This window comes from Salvia hispanica, chromosome 6, assembly GCF_029641045.1.
Source record: "Salvia hispanica isolate PSC_SH4W2 chromosome 6, Shi_PSC_v1, whole genome shotgun sequence".
Lineage (NCBI taxonomy): Eukaryota > Viridiplantae > Streptophyta > Magnoliopsida > Lamiales > Lamiaceae > Salvia > Salvia hispanica.
The window spans coordinates 8,591,359-8,610,975 of NC_142697.1; the positions used below are offsets into that span (position 1 = coordinate 8,591,359).

A 19,617-nucleotide genomic window follows, 5' to 3' on the forward strand; every position below is an offset into this window, starting at 1 on the left:
ATTTGGCCTCCCGCGGCGGCGGTTCGCTCAAGTCCGGCGCGATGGTCCTCCACTTCCTTTTCTTCTTCTTCTTGGCTATATTGGGGCGGTGGTGGTGGCGGCACTCCACTATCTTGGGCATGCGAATGCTCCCCTTCCTCATTATAGTGATCAATAGCATCATAGGTGGAGTCATCTTCGGCTTCAAAGACGGGAATGCGAGAAGGGATGTTCTTCTTTCTAAACTCCTCATTGATGGGGTTGGCCTCAATGGCTCTTCGGTGGGCCGGAGTATTGAGCTTCCAATTGGCTTGGTTCGCCCAAATATCGACCCTGGTCAACTGCGGGATTGGACGGGGAAATGATCCCCCGCTACTTGCAAGAAAAAGCATTGACCCCAATAGTCGGTTTTCAATAATCCCACCGAGAAGAGCACTTCATAAGTGATAAATCGCTCCCCACCATCTTCCGTCAAACCGGCGAGAGAGATGCCCAAGTGTTCGGCAATTGCCGTGATCAAGCCCCCACAACTTATAATGCCTCTGTCTTTCTTCGTGATCCGGTCCACATAAAGTGTAAAGAGGGTTCCATAGCCGAATCTCTTCTTGTTGAGCAGGCACCACATCACATTAAGCTCCGTTTGGGAGACACTCCCCCATCAACCCTAGCAAACATGAGTTGTGTCATAGCGCGATGGAGGTACCTCAAGACGGGGTTGCGAATCGACGAAGACTTGGCATAACCCGCGGCGTGCTCTTGCTCATTAGTCATCGCGCCCCAAACCTCGGAAAAATCATAGTCATTGTTCACCTCGGGATTGGAGTCAAAGCAATGGAACACTCCACTAAGCTCATCCATGGTAAGCGAGTGCCAACGGTTGCTTAGGCGGAAGTCGATGCTTAGCGGGACATTGTGGCGGCGATCCTTGGTGACCTTGAGTGAGCTAAGAAACTCAAGAGTGAGCTTCCTAAAAGATGGCCACTTCCTTTGGAACATGTAGACGAGACCGTTCCCATCGCCCACGTCGCACAACCTCCAAAAATCCTCCATGATCCCCAAAGTTTGGAGAGGAAAATCGTGGGGATATCTCAAGGGTGTCATCTCTCTTGCCGACACCTTCTTCCACATAGCCTTTTGCTCATCTGTGGCAAGGCTAATGCAATAATTCTTCGCGTTCTCGGGCTTTCCTTTTGATTTCATTATCCTACAAAAGAAAATTTACACTCTTAAAAAGAGTACCAACAAATAGGTAATCAAAGGTTCCCCCAAACTTGCACTTAACTAAGTAAAAACCAAGAATCAAGAATCATGTGCAAGTTTGTGTATCATAGCATCCTAAATTGTAGCATGTTAACATTAGAGCATAATCAACAAAAATAGGACACTTCATTCCATCCCCCAACGTGAACTCATCCCCCATGCGGAGACGTATCAACCATAAATCAATACAAATCAATAATCTCTAAAAAAAATCACAAGTATTACAATTCATGAAAATAATAATAGTCTCACAATGCTATGAACATGATCGCAACATATTAGCTTAAGAACAAGAGAGAATCACTATTCACTAAACAACAATTCACCACCCAAAATACAAATTAAACCATGGAAATTCAAAAATAGGCACACACAATCATCCCCCATCATAAAATAAGAGTTTCTACCGAACAATTCATCCAAAAACACCTAAATCCATGAAAGAATTAAAGCAAAGCTTAGAAATTGAGTAAGGACTCACACCTTATGTTGGAGAAAATTGAAGCAGAACTCTAAACTTGGAGAGGATTAAGAGAATGAGAGTGTGGGTGTGTGAAATTGGTGATTTATAATGGTGGGGTGTGTGCAAGGAAGGAATGGGAAAAGGAATGAAAAACTTACCTTATAAGAGCCAATTCTCATCTCTGGATCGTCAGTGGAGACCGTCGCGTAATGCGTGGCGGACCGCCACACGGGCTTTTGAAAATGGCACTTCCTGGCGGGCCGCCGCGGCCCGCTCAGCGGTTACTCTGGCCCACCCTAAGCCTGCCCTAGGCCCGACTCCATCCTGCACATGTAAACACACGTGTGGCAACCATCGTGTTAAGTGCGGCGACCGCCACTCGAATTATTTTTTTTTTGTGAAGGAAAGGCAAAAACGAAAATAACAAGAAATAACAAAACAAAATTGAGTTGCCTCCCAACAAGAGCTTTTGTTTTGAGTCGTTAGCTCGACTTGAAGTGGCCCACTAGTTGGGCGGATCAGCGATCCTAGTGCTGAAAATCGGCATTGGGAGCAGCTTGGTCCCTAGCTTCTTCCACCACTTGTATTCCCCCCTATTGGTTTTAATCACATAGATCTCGGGGTCTTCCTTCGGTGCTTTCTTCTTCTTTTGCTTCTTTTTCTGCGGAACAGAATTTGAAGAGTTAGGGTCGTCCTTTTTGGAAGAAGGACCTACCTTGTTGACAATGTAAATTGTGGAGGTTGAAGGGTCCTCCACTTCAAATGGATCATGAGGCTTTGTCAAGTCCGTGACCATGATTGCCCTGCACTGCCGTTCCATCTCTGCCTGCTTTGCTTCCTCAAATTTAAGCATCTTACTCTCGATCTTATAGGTGGAGCGACTATAATTGTCACTGATTGTGATCTCCCCACGACCTACATCAATCAAGGCTTTGCAAGTGGCTAGAAAATCTCTACTCAAGATTAGAGGAACATTATTGTCCATTTTCATATCAAGAACAATAAAATCGGCAGGAAAGATGAAATCGTCAACCTTTACCAACACATCCTCAGTCATACCCACTGATTTAGTAGACGAGTTATCGGCCAACCTAAGTGTAACGTCTGAAGTCTTGAGCGGCCCAATGTTTAGCTTCTTGTAGTACTTTAGTGGCATGAGATTGATGGATGACCCTAAGTCGCATAGGGCCTTGTCAACTTTCCCTTCTCCAATCAGGCACCGAATGATAAACTGGCTCGGATCTCTCTGCTTTACTGCACTTTCCTTTTGGATGATCTCGCTGCAATGATGTAGTAGCTTAAGGCCGACTTTAGTCGGCTTTTTCTTCCCCATCATCGTCTCCCTTGGTAGTTTTGCATATTTTGGAATTTCCTGCAGCGATTCAACTAGAGGAATATTAGTATGGATCTTACAAAACATGTTTAGGAAATGCTTGAACTACTCTTCGAGCTTAAACTTCCTCTTTGGTTGAAAAGGGAGTACAATCCCGTTATGCTGCACAAGCTCCTATTTGGTAGACGATTGTGCCTTGTCAGTGGCGGCCCGCCGCGGGGTATGCGGCGGTCCGCCGGTGGCTGGCAGACTGCAATTGGTAGGTCAGCGGCGGTCCGCCGGCGGCTGGGCAGTCCCCATATTTTTGCTTCACCACCCACTTCTTGTTGATATCGTCCACTCGTGCTGCTGCCTTTGCCTTGTCCCATCAAGTTTCTTTTGGACCTACTCTATTTGAGTGTTGATGTTTGAAATGGCAGCCGAGATTATGTTTATCCCTTGCTCGAGGTTGTTGATCCTAGCTTCCACAACTCCGATCTTGGTATCATTGACTTTTCTATCTTGCGCGATCACTTCCAAGATCTTCATGATTCCTTGGTCATAATTCTCTTTTTTCTTGACGGGCTCAACTACTCCTCCCTTGCTTAAATCTTGCGGGGGGTTGCAAGAAATTATTGTTAGAATATGAATGATTAGGGTGAGGGCGGTTTCCATTATAATTTCTGTTGGAACCGCCTCCTTGCATGTAATTGATTTTCTCCACTATCGAGGCAGGAGTTTCGGGTTTAGAGACCGCAATGATGGAGGTTGGTGGAATCGGATCCTCATTCCTCGACACATCCATTTGGTCTATCCTAACTCTGAGCTCAGTCAATTCCTTAGCAAAAGAGCTCTCCTCGGCCTCTTCAATGGAAGCTACCCTCTTCATGTTATGCCTTTCTTTCGTCCACCCCCTGCTGTTGGTGGCGAATTCCTCGATTACCGCCATGGCATCCTCACCCGTCTTCCCCAAGAATCCTCCATTTGCACCTGAATCAAGCATAGCACAAATCTTCTCGTTAAACCCATTATAGAGGATTCCTACCTGATGGTCCATGGTGAAGCCGTGGTTGGGGCACTTTCAGAGAAGAGCTTTGAAACGAGCATTGCACACTAAGAGAAGGGAGTTCCCCCACATTTCATTTCTGAGTAGTTTAGCGGGGGTTCTCTTTAGACTAGGTAGGATTTCTAGCTCTTTTCCAGAGCTAAAATCAAAGTTCTCTTCAATTCCTCACTCTTCAATCCTCTGCACACACTTGGTTCCGTCTAGTTAGTTGGTAGTTAGCTGTTTTCTTTGTTGTTCCTTGCATATTTTAGTTTCCGTCTGTAATCCCACTCCGAGAAGGGGTGATGAAACATAGTTCTGTTTTATTTTCATGTAATCGACTCTCTTTCCTGTTTTGTCTTAGTTTAATCTAAGTTTTGTTTTCGTTTTCTTCATTCCGTGCTTGTTTTATGTTTTGATGTTTTAGATATGTTTTCATTTTCCTGTGTTTTATGCGAGTCTTAGCTTAGATTTTCTGTTTTCTGTTTGAGTCTCTGTTTTCTGTTTAGATCTATGTGTTTTCTTTTCGTCTTTGCATGCTTTAGCCGTAGTTCTTGTTTTTACGTTGTCGTAGCTTAAATCGTAGGAGTAATTTTAAGTTTTATGTGTTTTCTTTTGTTTCGTCTTCTTCAGCTTTTCATATCTATTGCTGCTCTATTTTCTTTATGCTGATTTGTTGAGGAAGACGATCCCTGTTAAAGTTGTTTTGCTTTTCGTACCCTTCTGCAGGGGCCTGACAACCCCGTTTATTCTGTTTGTATTTTTATAGTAATGTTTTCTGAGTTGATCAGTTAGGTAGTTTAGTTGTTCAACTTACTTAGTTCTTTTCTTTTCCGCATCTGTAGATACTTAACCCACCCCAAAGTAAAGCGTGGCAAGAGCCAAGCCCCAAGCCGTATCACACAAACAATTCAAAACGCCTCATCTCTGTGGAATCGATCCTTACTTCCCTATGCTAATTAGTTAGTATCAGTGGGTTAAGGTTTTTGATGTCGTATTCCCTTCAGCCTCTCATTTCTTCTCACTCTCAGCTTGATCAGTCCGAGCTTTACTAGATCCACTCACCCGCAGTTTTGTAGGTGAAACAGACAGAAGTAGGCTGGCTTGATCAGGTCGACTGCCCAACTTGAGTAGCTTGCGACGACACACACAACTTTCAAGAAGATGGAGACGAGAGCGGAAAGGGCGACTGTCAGTAATCACCACATCTACTTCTTAAACAGATTCAACATGAAAGGAAAGATCGAACGTTAAATTACTAGATCTAACTAACTAGGCAGAAAGAAACTTAACAAGGCTGAAACACGAAATAAATAAACATAAAACTTCCATTGCAACGAGATTCAAGGCACAAGGTGTTCAAAACGGAATAATAGCTCAAATCCACTTCGAATGCAAAGATAATAAAAGTAGAACTAGCAAAACGTAAAACCAAATAAGTAAATATTGTTTTGTGGATCTTTGAATAACTTCTAACAACGATGGCTGGCTGGAACGGAGGCGACTCTCCTTCGACAAGTGGCCGAAGGCTTCAAGTGGTGTATGAACCAGTGAGGGAGTAATGAGAAGAACAATGGAGCTAGCCTCCAAAAACATAGAACTAATAAAAAGATGTTACACTTTCTTTTTTAGTTTGTCCCACAAAAGTTGTCACATTTTTCTTTTTAGAAAAAGTTTTCTCTCACATGAATATAAAAACTATATTTTCTCTCTCCATTTAACACACAAAACAAAATCTCCTAAAATCTCGTGCTGTGTGACATCTTTTATGGGATGAGAGGAAGTACTAAATATAGGATTTTGAAAAAAAAAAAAATGATTTACGTTGTTTATTTATCCTGTAGTTAGGTTGCTCTAGATCCAGAACCCATATATTACTGTTGGAAATATTAAATATGAGTACTTAAACTCAATTAATCGGCCAACTACATAACACTTGATCAATTGAGTAAAGTTCTCACCCGTCAAACTGAAATGAAATAATACAATCGACGGCAGAAAAAAGTTAATGGGAAATGCTGAAAGCAGACAGATGCAATAATTTTCAACTACTTCAACCTAATTTATTTTCCCGTGTCGCCTAGGGTTCATCGCTGTTTCAATTATTTTCTGTAATCAGAAATTGAGCTCCAATAGTCCATTTACGCGAGTTCAACTGAATTATCCTGCTATTGCTGAATTTATACCATGGCCGTGGTTGAGGAATCGGATCAACAACTCAAACAGCAAAAGAAAAAGCCAGCTTCTGAAGATGACAAAAGGTGAGAACAATTTTATGTCTATTTCATCCTTTCTTTGTTTAAAGTTTGTATAAGTGTTTATTTTAGTTAGCTGACTGCACAATTAATTGTATGTAGGAAAAAGAAAATGCCTCCTGGTAGCTTGATGAAGGCTTTGATAAGGCCTGGAGCTGGTGAAAAGACACCAATAGAGGGTGATCAGGTTGACTGTTTTTTTGTTTAATAGCTAGTGATGATTCTTCTGTGGAGAAATGGATGTGATTTTATAAATATGACGTTTTATCCAGATTATATATCACTGTACAATACGGACATTAGATGGCGTTGTTGTGGAGTCGACTCGATCAGAATATGGAGGTGAGTAAGCTTTTCTGTTATCATGACCATTGGTAAGATAGGGAGGGGGGGGGGTATGTGCTTTAGCTGAACTAGTTCTAGTAGAATATTCATATTTAGCATTTAAAGGTATTCCTATATTAGTATAATTAGATGGCTTAAGGTTAGTTTTGCAGAGCAGTAATTTGTTATTGCTTAGTTTTCATTTTGTTTATGCTTACTTGGCAAAGGACTATCTCACCTCTCTTGAGTACAGGCAAAGGTATTCCAAAACGACAGGTATTGGGAAAAAGCAAGATCATATTGGGATTGCTAGAAGGATTTCCTACAATGTTGAAAGGTGAAGTTGCAATGGTAGGTGTTTTACAACATGTTATCGCCGATTTCCCTTTAAACTTAACGTATCATTTCACTCCTTCATGTGTATAGTTTTTGGAGTAACAGAAATATAACACTCTTAATGGATACTTACTGGTTTTAGACTATATGTACTTACAGTCTCTCTTCTAAGTGAGATTGCTGATATGTATATCCTTTTAGAATAAAAATCCATATAAAGTTAATGTATACAAAACATCGTGGGTGGCCGGTCGAGAAACCTCATTTTTTTGCCTTGATTGCACTGGGTGATGATGTATATTTGATATCAGTTCAAGGTAAAACCTGAGCTGCATTATGGTGAGGAGGATTGCCCTGTTTCTGTTCCCGATGGCTTTCCCAAGGATGATGAACTTCATTTTGAGATAGAGTTGATTGAATTCTCGAAAGTCAAGGTAAAAATGTCTTAATTTTTCTTATTAGCTTTACACCAGTTTTTATAAATCACAAGTTTTAAGAGGCTACCTTATTTGTTAAACACTAATGCAGTTTATATGCTCACGTCAATATGTGATCTACAATTGGTTAAGACTTGTAGAATTAGAGAATTGCACCCTATATGTTCCCATACAAAAATTGCTGAACTCTGGTAGGTGCATACTCTCTGTTATTATGCTATGATTTCAAAGATCTTAAATATGTGTGGTCTTGATGCTATTTGCATACAAATTTATGCACGGATCTTTTCATTGCTTAGACAGTTTTATACATTATATTTGTGTGCTTTGCAACTGACTTTGTACCATCATACATTCTCAAATAACATACTCGTTCCGTCCCTTAAAAATATAAACTATTTTTTTTAGTCCGTCCCTTAAAATTAAGAACTTTCTAATTTAGAAATTTTTTTCTCTCTAAAGAGGTGTGACCCATTCTCAACTAACAATACTTCAATCACTTTTTCTTTTTATCTCTCTTACTTTACCAATTGTTCATTAAACCCCATGCCCCTTCGAAAGTTCTTATTCTTATGGGATGGAGGGAGTATTGATTATTATCTCATTAACTTTGGCGTCATTTCTGAACGGATTTAACTTTACGTTTCCTAGACTTTTGCCGTGTGATACTCAGCTTGGAGAATTTCAACCTCCCTGAAGCTATTAATTTGGATGTTTTCCCTTCATTTTCTCAGGTTATTACTGAAGATTTAGGTGTCTTAAAGAAGGTAAGTTTCAGGGATTCCAAGTTCCAACCCATTACCTGTGTTTGCTATTGCTTTTACCTTGTAGCCAAGTTGCGGAGATTCACCCAAAACAGATGTGCTGCGCTACCCAGCACGTAGCCCTGTCTCCCCTACTCTGATTCCAACCCGCTTTGCCTGTTTTATCCATTGCCTAGTTACATATGAATGATGCATTACTGCTTTTTGTATGACATCTGATCATGATAAGCACATAAGTTAGGGAGCAATTACTTAATCCATAACCTAGGGAGCAATTACTTAATCCATAACCATGTGTTGACTCCCACTTATATACTAGTCCACACTTTATGTGGAACCGATGTGGGATTCATATCAATCCATCCCCCTTTTGAGCCAAATGTCCACAGACGGAACACTTCGGATGACATATCTAAGTACAAGGCCCACCATCCATTTGATGGCCCTTGGGCCCACATCGGTTCCCCATGAAAGTGTGGAATAACATATAAGTGGGACTAACCCTTTAGCTTTGACCATGGTTTTGGTTTAAGTTAGGGCTTCCTGACTTATGTTCCTATGAATTTGGTGTGGTGAACGTGGTTCCAAAGGTGTGACCGAAAGGCTACAGAAATGGGCTAACCGAAGGTGTGACCAAAGTGTTGCCACAGAAGATGTGGGCCCGCATGGAAAGAAATGGATGGTGGGCCCATGGCTTTGGGTTTACCACCCGACATGTGCCGTCCGGTTCGAGAGGGGATAGATTGATACATATCCTACGTCGGTTTCACTCATGAAAGTGTGGAATGACATATAAGTGGAAGTTGACCCTTTATCTTTGCCATGATTTTAGGTTAAGTAGAGCATTATACAAAATAATAAGCCTTCATAATCATACAACAAGGCACTATTATTAGAGCATACTTATTTGATGATTGATATTTTCTTGGCTAACGTGTTTAAGATGTTAAAGCATAATTATGAGGAGAATAATTGAATGACTGTTTTTATTTTAATTTTTCTAATAGGTCGAGGAAGATGGACAAGGTTGGGAACAACCAAGAGAACCCTATGAAGTTAAAGCTTGGTATAAGAACTGCTTCTTTAACAATTTCTCTTCAGTTTTGGAGATATGAAGCTAATCTATCTCTCTGTGTTTTTTCTTACAGCCTTATATATTTCTTTTGTAGTGCTCAACAATGGTTCTTTGTGTTCCTGTAAACTTTTGGCTTGACTAGTTATTTACCTTGCATATGATTGCGTGTAGGATATCAGGGAAGTCTGGAGATGGAAAGGTGATATATTCTCATACACATGGGGAACCGTTTCTGTTCACCTATGGTAAATCTGAAGTAAGCAGCACATTCCTTTATTTATGTTCATGTATTATGGTTATTTTTGTCTTCAGACATGTTTAATGTATATTTTTTGATAATACCTTGCTAATATTTTTTTTAAGATAACTAATAGCTATACATATCTAAGTTCTATTTTTATTATTCTTTCTTGTGTTTAGATACCAAAAGGTCTTGAGTTGGGAATTGGAACAATGACACGAGGAGAAAAAGCAGTTATTTATGTCATTAAGGAATACTTAACTCAATGCCCTCTGATGCCCTCCATTGAAGGTATTTCTGAAGTCCACTTTGAAGTAGAGTTGCTGCATTTTGTTCAGGTAAAACGCATAATATGTTTACCCTTTTCATGGTTGTTCAAAGGAAAGAATCTCAGGGAGCTACATCTAGGGGATGGTGTGATTGTAAACCAATATTAAAATGCATGGTTATATTCAGTAGCTTATCTTTTCATTTCTCCTTGTTCGAGGAAAAGTTAGTATCCAATTTTCTATCGGGGTGTGTGTTTTGGGGGGGAGGAGTCTAATCAATTGCGCTTTGTCAAATCTATTTATAAGTTATTTGAGATAACTTGGTTTGGATTCGCAGGTCCGTGATGTCCTTGGGGATGGGCGCTTGATAAAACGCCGTTTGCGAGATGGGAGAGGTTCTGTTCAATAATTATTCTATTGTTTCCTTGATCTATTATATTGAACGAATGCCAGTTCACCGGATAAAGTCAATAATTGTAATAATAGTCATTTACCAACTTCATTATAGGTTTCTTTCTGCCTAATAAAGCATATTAAATTGCTAAAACATTTCCTGTGTACTTTCTGTGATATTCCAAATAATTAGGTGAATTTCCTATGGATTGCCCTCTTCATGATAGCCTGTTACGTGTCCACTACAAGGGGATGCTTCTCAATGAGGAAAACACTGTTTTCTATGATACAAGAGTTGATAACACTGATCAGCCTTTTGAGTTCAGATCAGGGGAAGGCCTTGTAAGACACACTTCAGAGCTAAGCTTATATGTCCAACTTCTTTAAAGCTTTTGTAGATCTGTTATTTACTTCTGGTTTTAATAGGTGCCAGAAGGGTTTGAAATGTGCACAAGATTGATGTTACCTGGAGAGATAGCTTCGGTCACATGCCCCCCAGACTATGCTTACGATAAGTTTCCAAGGTTAAACTACCAGTGATCGTACATAGATATTACACGTAGTGTAAATGTTGCTAAAAAATACTTCTTCTGCTGCTAACCTGTCGATCATGGTCTACTTATTTCCAATTATTTATTTACCTAGTTTCTGTTGTTCATTAATATGAACAGGCCAGCCAACGTTCCTGAAGGTGCTTATGTAAAATGGGAGATTGAGCTTCTTGATTACGAGAAGCAAAAGGTAAGAAAATTTAAGATCATGATATGGAATAAAAACTGAACCACAATAATCTTACATGTGGCCCATGCATTCAATATTGAAATGTCATCTTTAAATTATGAGTATGGGAACTCGATTGAGGAAATGTATTATTTTGTCCTCTTTTGTTAATGAAAACTAGTGAGAAATGGATAACTAAATAGCCTCAGACACATAAGGGTATTTCTAATGGAATATATAGACACATCACTCAGTCTAAATTTGTTGCAGTTTTATTATGATCAATGATAATTTGATTAATGTCTCATGCTATGAATACGAGAGCACCCAATAATTGAAAAATCTAACATAAATACAGTGGGTCAAAAAAATTTCACTGTAGCCTAATCCTGTTTAGAAACCTACTCCCTCCGTCCTCGAATAGGAGTCCCGGTTCATAATTACCATAAATGGTAAAGAGACCCCACATTCCACTAACTCATTTCACTCACATATCATTTAAAACTAATGTATACAAGTGGGACCCCTATTCCACTAATTTTCTTCCATCCACTTTTCTTAATATTTCTTAAAACCCGTGCCGGATAGAAATGAGACTCCTATTCATGGACGGAGGGAGTATTTATTATGATTAAATAGTACTCCCTCCGTCCCAAGGAAGATGACCCCTTCCTTGGGCGGCACGGGATTTTATGCAGTTATATTTTGTGTGTTAAGAGGAGAGAGTTAGACAGAGGGAATAAAGTAGAGATAGAGGTGTTTCCATTTTAAGTAATGGGTCATCTTGGTTGGGACAAACCAAAAAGGAAAATGAGTCATCTTCAATGGGACGGAGGGAGTACAATGTATTTCTTGTATCCTGCCAAAAAATTAAAGATTTCTTTGTTGGCTGAATTTGTTCTGCCCAATCTGCAATGCTGCTGATTGAATCCTTGATGCAGGACTGGACAGGTTTCAACTTTAGAGAAATAATGGATGATGTTGAGAAGATCAAAGGCACGGTATATGTTACTTGATTACTCAGTGGGGACTTTTTTCATTTGTCAATGTGTTTTTCTTCTCAAAATGGGAAGGGGCGAGAACAAATATAAAAGTGTATACGGCAGGGAAGGAAATCTTTATGTGATGTATAAGTATCTTAACATAATGCATGTTATACCAGAATCAGTAACCACCATGAGACATAACTACTGACCTGCTTGCAGCAGGTGTGTAAAAAGTTTAGTACAATCAGAAGATATGTACTGATGCATCTGTAATGATGATGTGCACCGATAGAATTCACAATATACATTCTCTATTCATATCTTTCTTCCTTTACAAGTTGATGAATGTTCCAGGTAGTTCATGAACAATCATCAATACAATGTGAGATTGTGGACTTTTTTCTTTCATTAAAAATAGTCTTTCAAGCTTCATTTCTTTCCTTCACTAAATTCTAGATGAATCAACAGTATCTATTGTTCTGTGGTCGAACCATGCTTATACTTTATGCTTTTGTTCTTAAGTTGTAAATATTTGATATTTCTTCATACTGAGGCAGCAATGTTATACTCTGTATATTTCAGGGTAACAGGCTATTCAAAGAAGGCAAATATGAACTTGCCAAAGCAAAATATGAACATGTAATTTCCTTTTATTTTGATCTCAGTTCTTTTCCTAAGCTTTCAGAGGCAGCATGTATTTTTAATATACATTGCTTTTATCCATTTTAGTTGTTCAGCCCTTTGAGTTATTTCTGACTAGCATACTGTTATTGAGTGATTTGGATTGCTTTTCCAGGTGCTTCGGGAATTTAATCATGTTAATCCTCAAGATGATGAGGAGGGAAAAGAATTTTCAAACACAAGAGTACGTATTACAAGGAATTTATGCAATATTATCTTCAGAAACGAGTTAATTTATGTACTTGTTCAAATTGGTTGAAGGATTTGCTGCACCTGAACATGGCTGCGTGCTTGCTGAAAATTGGCGAATATAGGAAATCAGTTGAAAGTTGCAATAAGGTAATCCCCAAACCTTATGGTGAATATTTTCCAGATTTAGATTCCTACTAAGAAGGTAGCTAGCTTTTGAAATCTCATGAAATGACCGACTAATGCGTTTCTGCATTTAAAGGTATTGGATGCCAACCCAGCTCATGTCAAAGCTCTGTATCGCCGTGGAATGGCATACATGGCTGTTGGTAACTTCGAAGAAGCTAGAGCAGATTTCAGTAAGGTACAACATCATTGAAATGTTACTGGTGGTAAAGGCAGTCATATAATTATTTATCTCCCATCTGAATCAGTCTTCTTGGTTTTAGATGATGAGCGTCGACAAATCATCAGAAGCAACCGCAAATGCAGCTCTTCTCAAACTGAAAAAGGAGGAGCAGGTTAGTATCAAAAAACAAATCTTGGCTCAGTTATGGAACACTTCTAATCATAACAGATATTAAGGTTTCATAAAAGTTACTACATTTGTTTGTGAACCAATGTGCGCCACTGGGTTGTTCAGGAAATTCACAAACGAGCTCGTCAACAGTTTAAGGGATTGTTTGACAAGAAACCAGGGGAGATTTCTGAGGCTGGTGGAAAGGATCTGCAAGAAGAGGCTCCCCTCGATGCGGATAACCGCGATGCTATAAATGACGGTAAAGAGCATCTTCTCGAGGCCACCGCTCCTCTACCTACAAGCATATGGTCCAGATTATGGCCTAGTACCAGGAACCTTTTTACAACTCTTGGATTAGATAGATGTGCCATTTTGTGATATTTTATCTCACTTGGAATAGATTGATGTCACGTTATCTATCTAAATATGAAAGGAGAGGACCATACATTTTTGGAGATAACTTATCATTCTTCCTTGTTATTTTTATCTCATGTATTACAACTCATGCGTGACACATCTTTCGAAGAAAATTAACGAACAAGAAAATAAATATTCAACTGCATTCAACCTCCGACATAGCTTGATTCACATAGTGTAATAATTTCCACAGCTACAGTCATACAACACAGACTCGACCTCTTCGATATGATACTGATACAGACCAGCAACAAGATTTCCGGCGGCATGTCCGGCCACCGCTGCTGCAAAGAAGACGAAATCGGTGGCCATTATGGCTATGATGGCCAAGTAAGTCATGAACATCTGAAGCGCCCTCAAGGCGGCACCACCCAGTGCAGCGACCCTCGGATCGCTTCGTCGGCTGACGGGATAGTTGGAGCAGAACTCAGCAGTGAAGGTAAGCAGAAACACTAACAAGAGAGAGAAACCATAGTCGTAAGGAGATTGGTAGTGGGGCCACCCCGGCAAGAGCCTCATGAGATACCAATTCCAAAAGCTGCTAAATGAGAAGGCCTCCATACAAATTCAAATTAAATGCAGGCTGAAATCTTCTCTTCACACACATATATATGTGATTAGTTGTGAATATGAAGCCAAGTTGGAAAAGAATTGGTTGTCTTTTGAGGAGTGATTGGGATTTGGTGGAATGGATGAAATGATTGCATAACTTGCTTGAGGTTTTATAAAGGGTGAGGCTAATTATTGATATATGTCAAGTGACATTTTTTGATGCTAATTATATGACTTTGAAGCTACGGTAGCTGCATAAATTGCAAGCATTTCAAAAGCTGAGTTTGAAATTAAGGACATGTAAAAGGCAGACGGCCTTTCGAAAACAAATATCCAGTAACTACCTCTTGACTTTGTAGTTTAATAGTATGAAATAAAAAATACTATATGTACGTTACTAGATTTGTGAGATGAAGAAATGCTTGCGTAATCGTATGATTTTTTGTTATGTTTTTTTTTTTCTTGTAAATGATTTTTTCTTATGTTTTAATACTTTATCTCTTATTAAAATATTGGCTATTTAAATCTTGTATATACAATAAAAATTTTATGATAGTTTTTAAACCATATTATTATTATTATTATTAAAACCTTTGTTTTAGATATTAACCTCTCACCGTTGGGCCAACTGACACACTCCTATTATTATGATTTTCGTTATGTTGTATAATGTGTTTCCCCGAAATATGTCGATATGCATAATTCTGGAGCCAAGCCAGGTAAGTCATCGGGTACCCCCACTAATCAAATAAATTGTCACATTATTGTCACTATTGTGTGTGCAAATATTGATTCGGCATTTGAGAAAACGACACGAATGCCAGATTGTCCATTTTGCTTTAATCAATAAAAGCAAAATTAAGAATATTAATACTGCGTCCGTGATTTAACGACTTAAAGAAATTATCCATACAATCAAGAGCAAATTAAGAACACTCATGAAGATCCTTACAAAAATCACGGAAACTCTATTAGAAGTGTTGAAAATGAATTGAAATATGGAAATGTAAAAAATGAGAATAGCTAAGGATACATTTTATTGACTTAAAATGATCGTATTTAATACTCCTTCCGTCTCACAAGAGATGTCACACTCGTGAAATGTCACAGGATTTTAGAAGATTTTATTCTGTGTGTTGTGGAAGTAGAAAATATAATATTTATATTATTGTGAAGGAGAATTTTATCTAAAAATAGAAATGTGACATCTTTTATGAGACAGATGGAATAATATGTTACCCTTTAAATAGAGCATTGCAAAGAATGTTTATATAGTAAAACCTTGTGCGCCAAATATTCTTGGGCTCCAAGATTATGATTTAATTATTTTTTTTTCAACACTCTCCTTTAAGTTGAGTGGTGGGATTTCTAAAACTCAATTTAAAAAGTACGCTTGCAAGACTTCTCGAGTTCACTGTCTTGGTAAGAATATCTGTCAGCCTAATCTTTTGATCAGACAAATGGAAACTCCACAACTCTACTCTCAATCTTCTTTTTGATGAATCATTTTATTCCAACACACCTCCCACTACAAAAAAAGCTTCCGTTTGCGACCAACTTTTTGCGAGCACACCACCGGTGCTCGCAAACTTTCGAGCATAATATAGCCTGCTCACAAAATTGCGAGCAAAATTGAAAGCAAAATCCCGAGCAAAAACGCAAACAATGACCAATTGAGAGTAAGGGGATAAAATGAGGAGTTTTGAGAGCACACATATAGTGCTCGCAAATTTGTGAGCAAACCGTGCTCGCGATCGTGACAAACGGTGCAGACAAATGCATGTGCTCGCAAGTTAGCTAGCAAAGTACCTCTGTTCGCAAATTTCCGAGCAAAAATAGGTGCTAGTTAAATACTACTTAATAACCTAATTCTTCTCATTTCCTCCATTCCCACACGCCCACCCTTACAGCCGTAGTTATAGCCCTTGCACTCCCTCTCCCTCTCTATCTCTAATTAACCATCAGTTCTCCCCTCTCCCTTCCTCTACACAACTTCAATGTCGCAGCCCTAGCTTTGCCGTCGCATTTCAGCCGCATGTCGCCGCAGTTCCGCCGCTGTCATTAACGATCACTCAAGCTGAGCGTAAATCTGATGATGATCGCCGGAGAAGCTCTGGAATCAAACATCACGATGATCGGACCGCTCGTTCTCCAAGCAATTGCTCATTGCATATCCCCTAATCGAATATATCGAAGGCGTGCATCCGCGATTTCACATCATCGCGGCTCCTTCTGCCGCTCTCATCGGAGATTCTCGGTAGCAATCCACTCGATTCCCCTCTGCTTGGCTTCGCCGAGAAATTGATAAAATTTTTATGGAATTTCGTTTTCTGGAATGATTCGTCGGTACTTCTATAACCCTCTCTAATTGTTATCTTCAATAATTCTCTGTAAATCAATGGAATGAATTTAATTGTTTAGATTCTCTTGTTTCATGACTCTCGCTTCAAAAAATTTATCGATTATTGCTGGATAAAATTGTAGAATTTACTATCACGAAAATGGGGAAAAATCAAGCCTACAAAGCGATGCAAAGATCTCGGTTTGGCTCGAGCTCCGCCGCGCCGGATGAGGTCGAAGATAGCATGGTTCGTACCCTTCCAAACTCTGTATTTAGTGCGTAGTCTGATTTTTTTCTTATTAGATGTTGATTTGAGAAAGTTTGTTGATGGAGATGCTAACAGCATGATAATTTGTGATATAATTAATGAATTAACTAAATCATACTTAAAAATGAATTAATAAATTGACTTCGAAGGATTTAGGATGACAATGTGTAGTTAAACTTGCTGAAAAGTGTTGTAGAACTGAAATTTGTTGGACTAATTAGTACTATTTAATTTTAAGAACTTAGCAGACTTGATAGTAAATCATGTGCTTCTGGTTAACAAGAGTTTGGCTGCTCTGTTCTATTTTTTTCCCCTGATCTGTTGGATGCCTAGTTATACAATTAATATCATAAACAACCCTGCTCAATAAGTGCGTACATGATGGAGATGGTCTCTGAAGATTTTATTGTGGTGTGTTGGTGTTTCTTGGTAAACTATTGCATCCAGGTTTCTCTGCCGGGACTTACTAATACAGACATCTTGTTCCAGGTGAGACATGTCTACATATTCAATATCTCCTCAAATTGTGGTGTTAAAGAAGGCAGTTGGGCAGAGATTTGCTGTAATCCAAATCGACTGTCAACAGTCAATAATTTCTTACCTTTTAGTAATTTTGGCTAAAGGTGACACTGGATGTTTTAGACATGAGAATCTAAGGCCATTTTTATATCATGTTTGTCGCTGTTTATCGACGAGTATATATCCTATAGCAAAGGAAATCACAACTTAAACTGATCTGCACTTTCTTTCATTTTTCCCCTTTTCTTGAAACTGACAAAAGTTAAGTTCAAAGTAACACCAATTATTCAACTAGGCCTCTGGATGGAAAGAGAATTGTTGGGTCTTCGTTTGTAAGCTCTGGAAACAGTGCTACTAAGAATCTTGATGAATAGAACCGTTATACCTAAAGAAATTTTGTGGTGTGCTTCAATCAGCTGAAGGGGGGATATATTATCTCTCCGCATAACTTTACTACTCGAGGAATTTGGTATAGATTAACTTTTGGTTTTTGGATGTAGGCACTTTGCAGAACTTTGGAGTTATGGGATCAGATGCAGAAGGGTTACAAAAGAACATGTTTGGTAAGTGATTGCAAGACTTCTGTTAATTAATTGTTGAGGTTATGCTATATTATTGTGTTATTGTAATGTGAATGCAACTCAGAATAATTCACATTTCATGGAGTATAGGTGTGGGATCATGTTAGGATGCAAGAGCTGTGCTGATCCACAAGGATTTCGCTATGTGAAGGTAAATCCCCCTTATGTATATCCGGATTCATTTGTTTATTGTGAAGTATTTGGCTTTACTGTCTTAAGTTATAATAAATGCTGATGTTCATTATTCTAATGTCCGATGTGCAAGAAGGCACACAGAGAAGATGCACTTCTTGTTTTGCATATGTATTTATACATTTTATAATAGATTGGATCTATGCTACCTTTTTGTAGTACATATATTAGAAGAAAATATAGGATTCTCACTTAATTATCTAAATGGTATTAGAACTAGGTCTACATACAAGAGATATAGAGTCAGTGACTCGAGAATAAGAAGTAAAGAAAATAAGGATGGTACTATGAATGAGATTCTCTCTGATACATCTCATTTCTGTTTATGAAATGTGGTCCTCTCATTTCTCATCCCGGAAACTATGATCAGCTAACTAAGTGCTAATATTCTGTTTCCAGATTTCAGTAAGATCTTCAAGTACTAATTCATTCACTTGGGAGGAGATGAAGTGAACATGAGTAAGATTTTACACAAAATTCGAATTGCAAAACAGTTCTATTTTTTGTTGCTAGTATTTTTATAGTAGTCAAGTCAATCATTTAGCTTTGCATACCGTTATGAATGAAATGCATGTAAATTTGGATCGCAGGTTGCTGGGAGATAAAGCCTCGTGTTAGAAAATGGTAAAATCTACTGCTTCAGTCTTTAATAAAAATGCAGCGAGAGCAAGTCACTATTGAGGTGCGCGAGCAGTTGGAGAAGCAAACTGAGTTGTCACGTGCGGAGTTGGAGAGGCAAAATGCAGCAGCACGTGCTGAACTAGACAGCAAAATGCGAGTTGCGCCCAGATTTAGAGAAAAAAAATAGGAGGTGGGAACGGTTGATGAACGTCAGTGAATAGGTTGACGAAATGATAAGTCAAAAATAGCTCAAGTCTTTATAAACTAAAAGTGTAAAACAATATTATTGATTTTATATAATTTTTTAGTTTTGTTACTTTTTTATTGTCATTATGATTTTTTATTTAATAAATTGTCCAAATAATAAATTAAAAAATATATATATTAGAATTGCTGATGAATACAAATGGCCAAAAACCTGCTAGCACAATAGAGGTGCTAGCAAACTTGCGAGCATAATAGAGTTGCTAGCAAACTTGCGAGCACATATATAGCTTGGTCAACTTCTCCTATTAGCGAGCAACTAGAGTTGCTAGCAAATTTGCGAGCACATATATAGCTTGGTCAACTTCTCCTATTAGCGAGCAAAAAGGTGCTAGCAAAATAACTTTTGCTCGCAAAATGGTCGCAAATTTGCTACAAGCGCTATAGCTAGCACAATTAGTGCTCGCAGTGTGCTAGCAAATCGGGTTGTTGCGAGCACTTTATTACCTTTTTGCGAGCACAATGGTGCTAGCAAATCACCTCCTTTTTTGTAGTGTCCTTAAGTATCGGGCAATACGATACTGTACTTGAAGCAATCTTCAATTTGAATTTGCTTCGTTCTTATACTCGTTTCAAGGAGTTAAATCAGACAGTTTTGATTCTTGTCGAGGAG

General features: G+C 38.7%; 2 protein-coding genes across 2 annotated transcripts; one reads left to right on the plus strand and one right to left on the minus strand.

The window, feature by feature from the left end:
• Positions 1-5,988: 5,988 nt before the first annotated feature.
• PAS1 (FKBP-type peptidyl-prolyl cis-trans isomerase family protein) lies at positions 5,989-13,709 on the plus strand. The gene is made up of 20 exons (XM_048104444.2): positions 5,989-6,320; positions 6,417-6,501; positions 6,587-6,656; positions 6,892-6,989; positions 7,286-7,408; positions 8,146-8,178; positions 9,183-9,241; positions 9,422-9,506; positions 9,671-9,829; positions 10,098-10,155; positions 10,347-10,495; positions 10,580-10,677; positions 10,825-10,894; positions 11,815-11,874; positions 12,442-12,498; positions 12,656-12,724; positions 12,802-12,879; positions 12,992-13,093; positions 13,179-13,250; positions 13,373-13,709. The coding sequence occupies exons 1-20, from the start codon at positions 6,247-6,249 to the stop codon at positions 13,625-13,627; spliced, it is 1,854 nt and encodes a 617-aa protein (XP_047960401.1). The 5' UTR covers positions 5,989-6,246; the 3' UTR covers positions 13,628-13,709.
• A 125-nt stretch (positions 13,710-13,834) lies between these two features.
• LOC125206178 (copper transporter 2-like) lies at positions 13,835-14,227 on the minus strand. The gene has a single exon (XM_048105466.1). The coding sequence runs from the start codon at positions 14,225-14,227 to the stop codon at positions 13,835-13,837; it is 393 nt and encodes a 130-aa protein (XP_047961423.1).
• Between the last annotated feature and the right edge of the window lie 5,390 nt (positions 14,228-19,617).

Excerpts from the sequence above, each read along its gene's own strand:
- PAS1 (XM_048104444.2), top strand. The coding sequence starts at position 6,247 with ATGGCCGTGGTTGAGGAATCGGATCAACAACTCAAACAGCAAAAGAAA. Across the intron at positions 10,895-11,814 it reads TTGATTACGAGAAGCAAAAG|GACTGGACAGGTTTCAACTT; the intron begins GTAAGAAAATTT and ends TCCTTGATGCAG. Across the intron at positions 13,094-13,178 it reads CTAGAGCAGATTTCAGTAAG|ATGATGAGCGTCGACAAATC; the intron begins GTACAACATCAT and ends TCTTGGTTTTAG.
- LOC125206178 (XM_048105466.1), bottom strand. The coding sequence starts at position 14,227 with ATGGAGGCCTTCTCATTTAGCAGCTTTTGGAATTGGTATCTCATGAGG.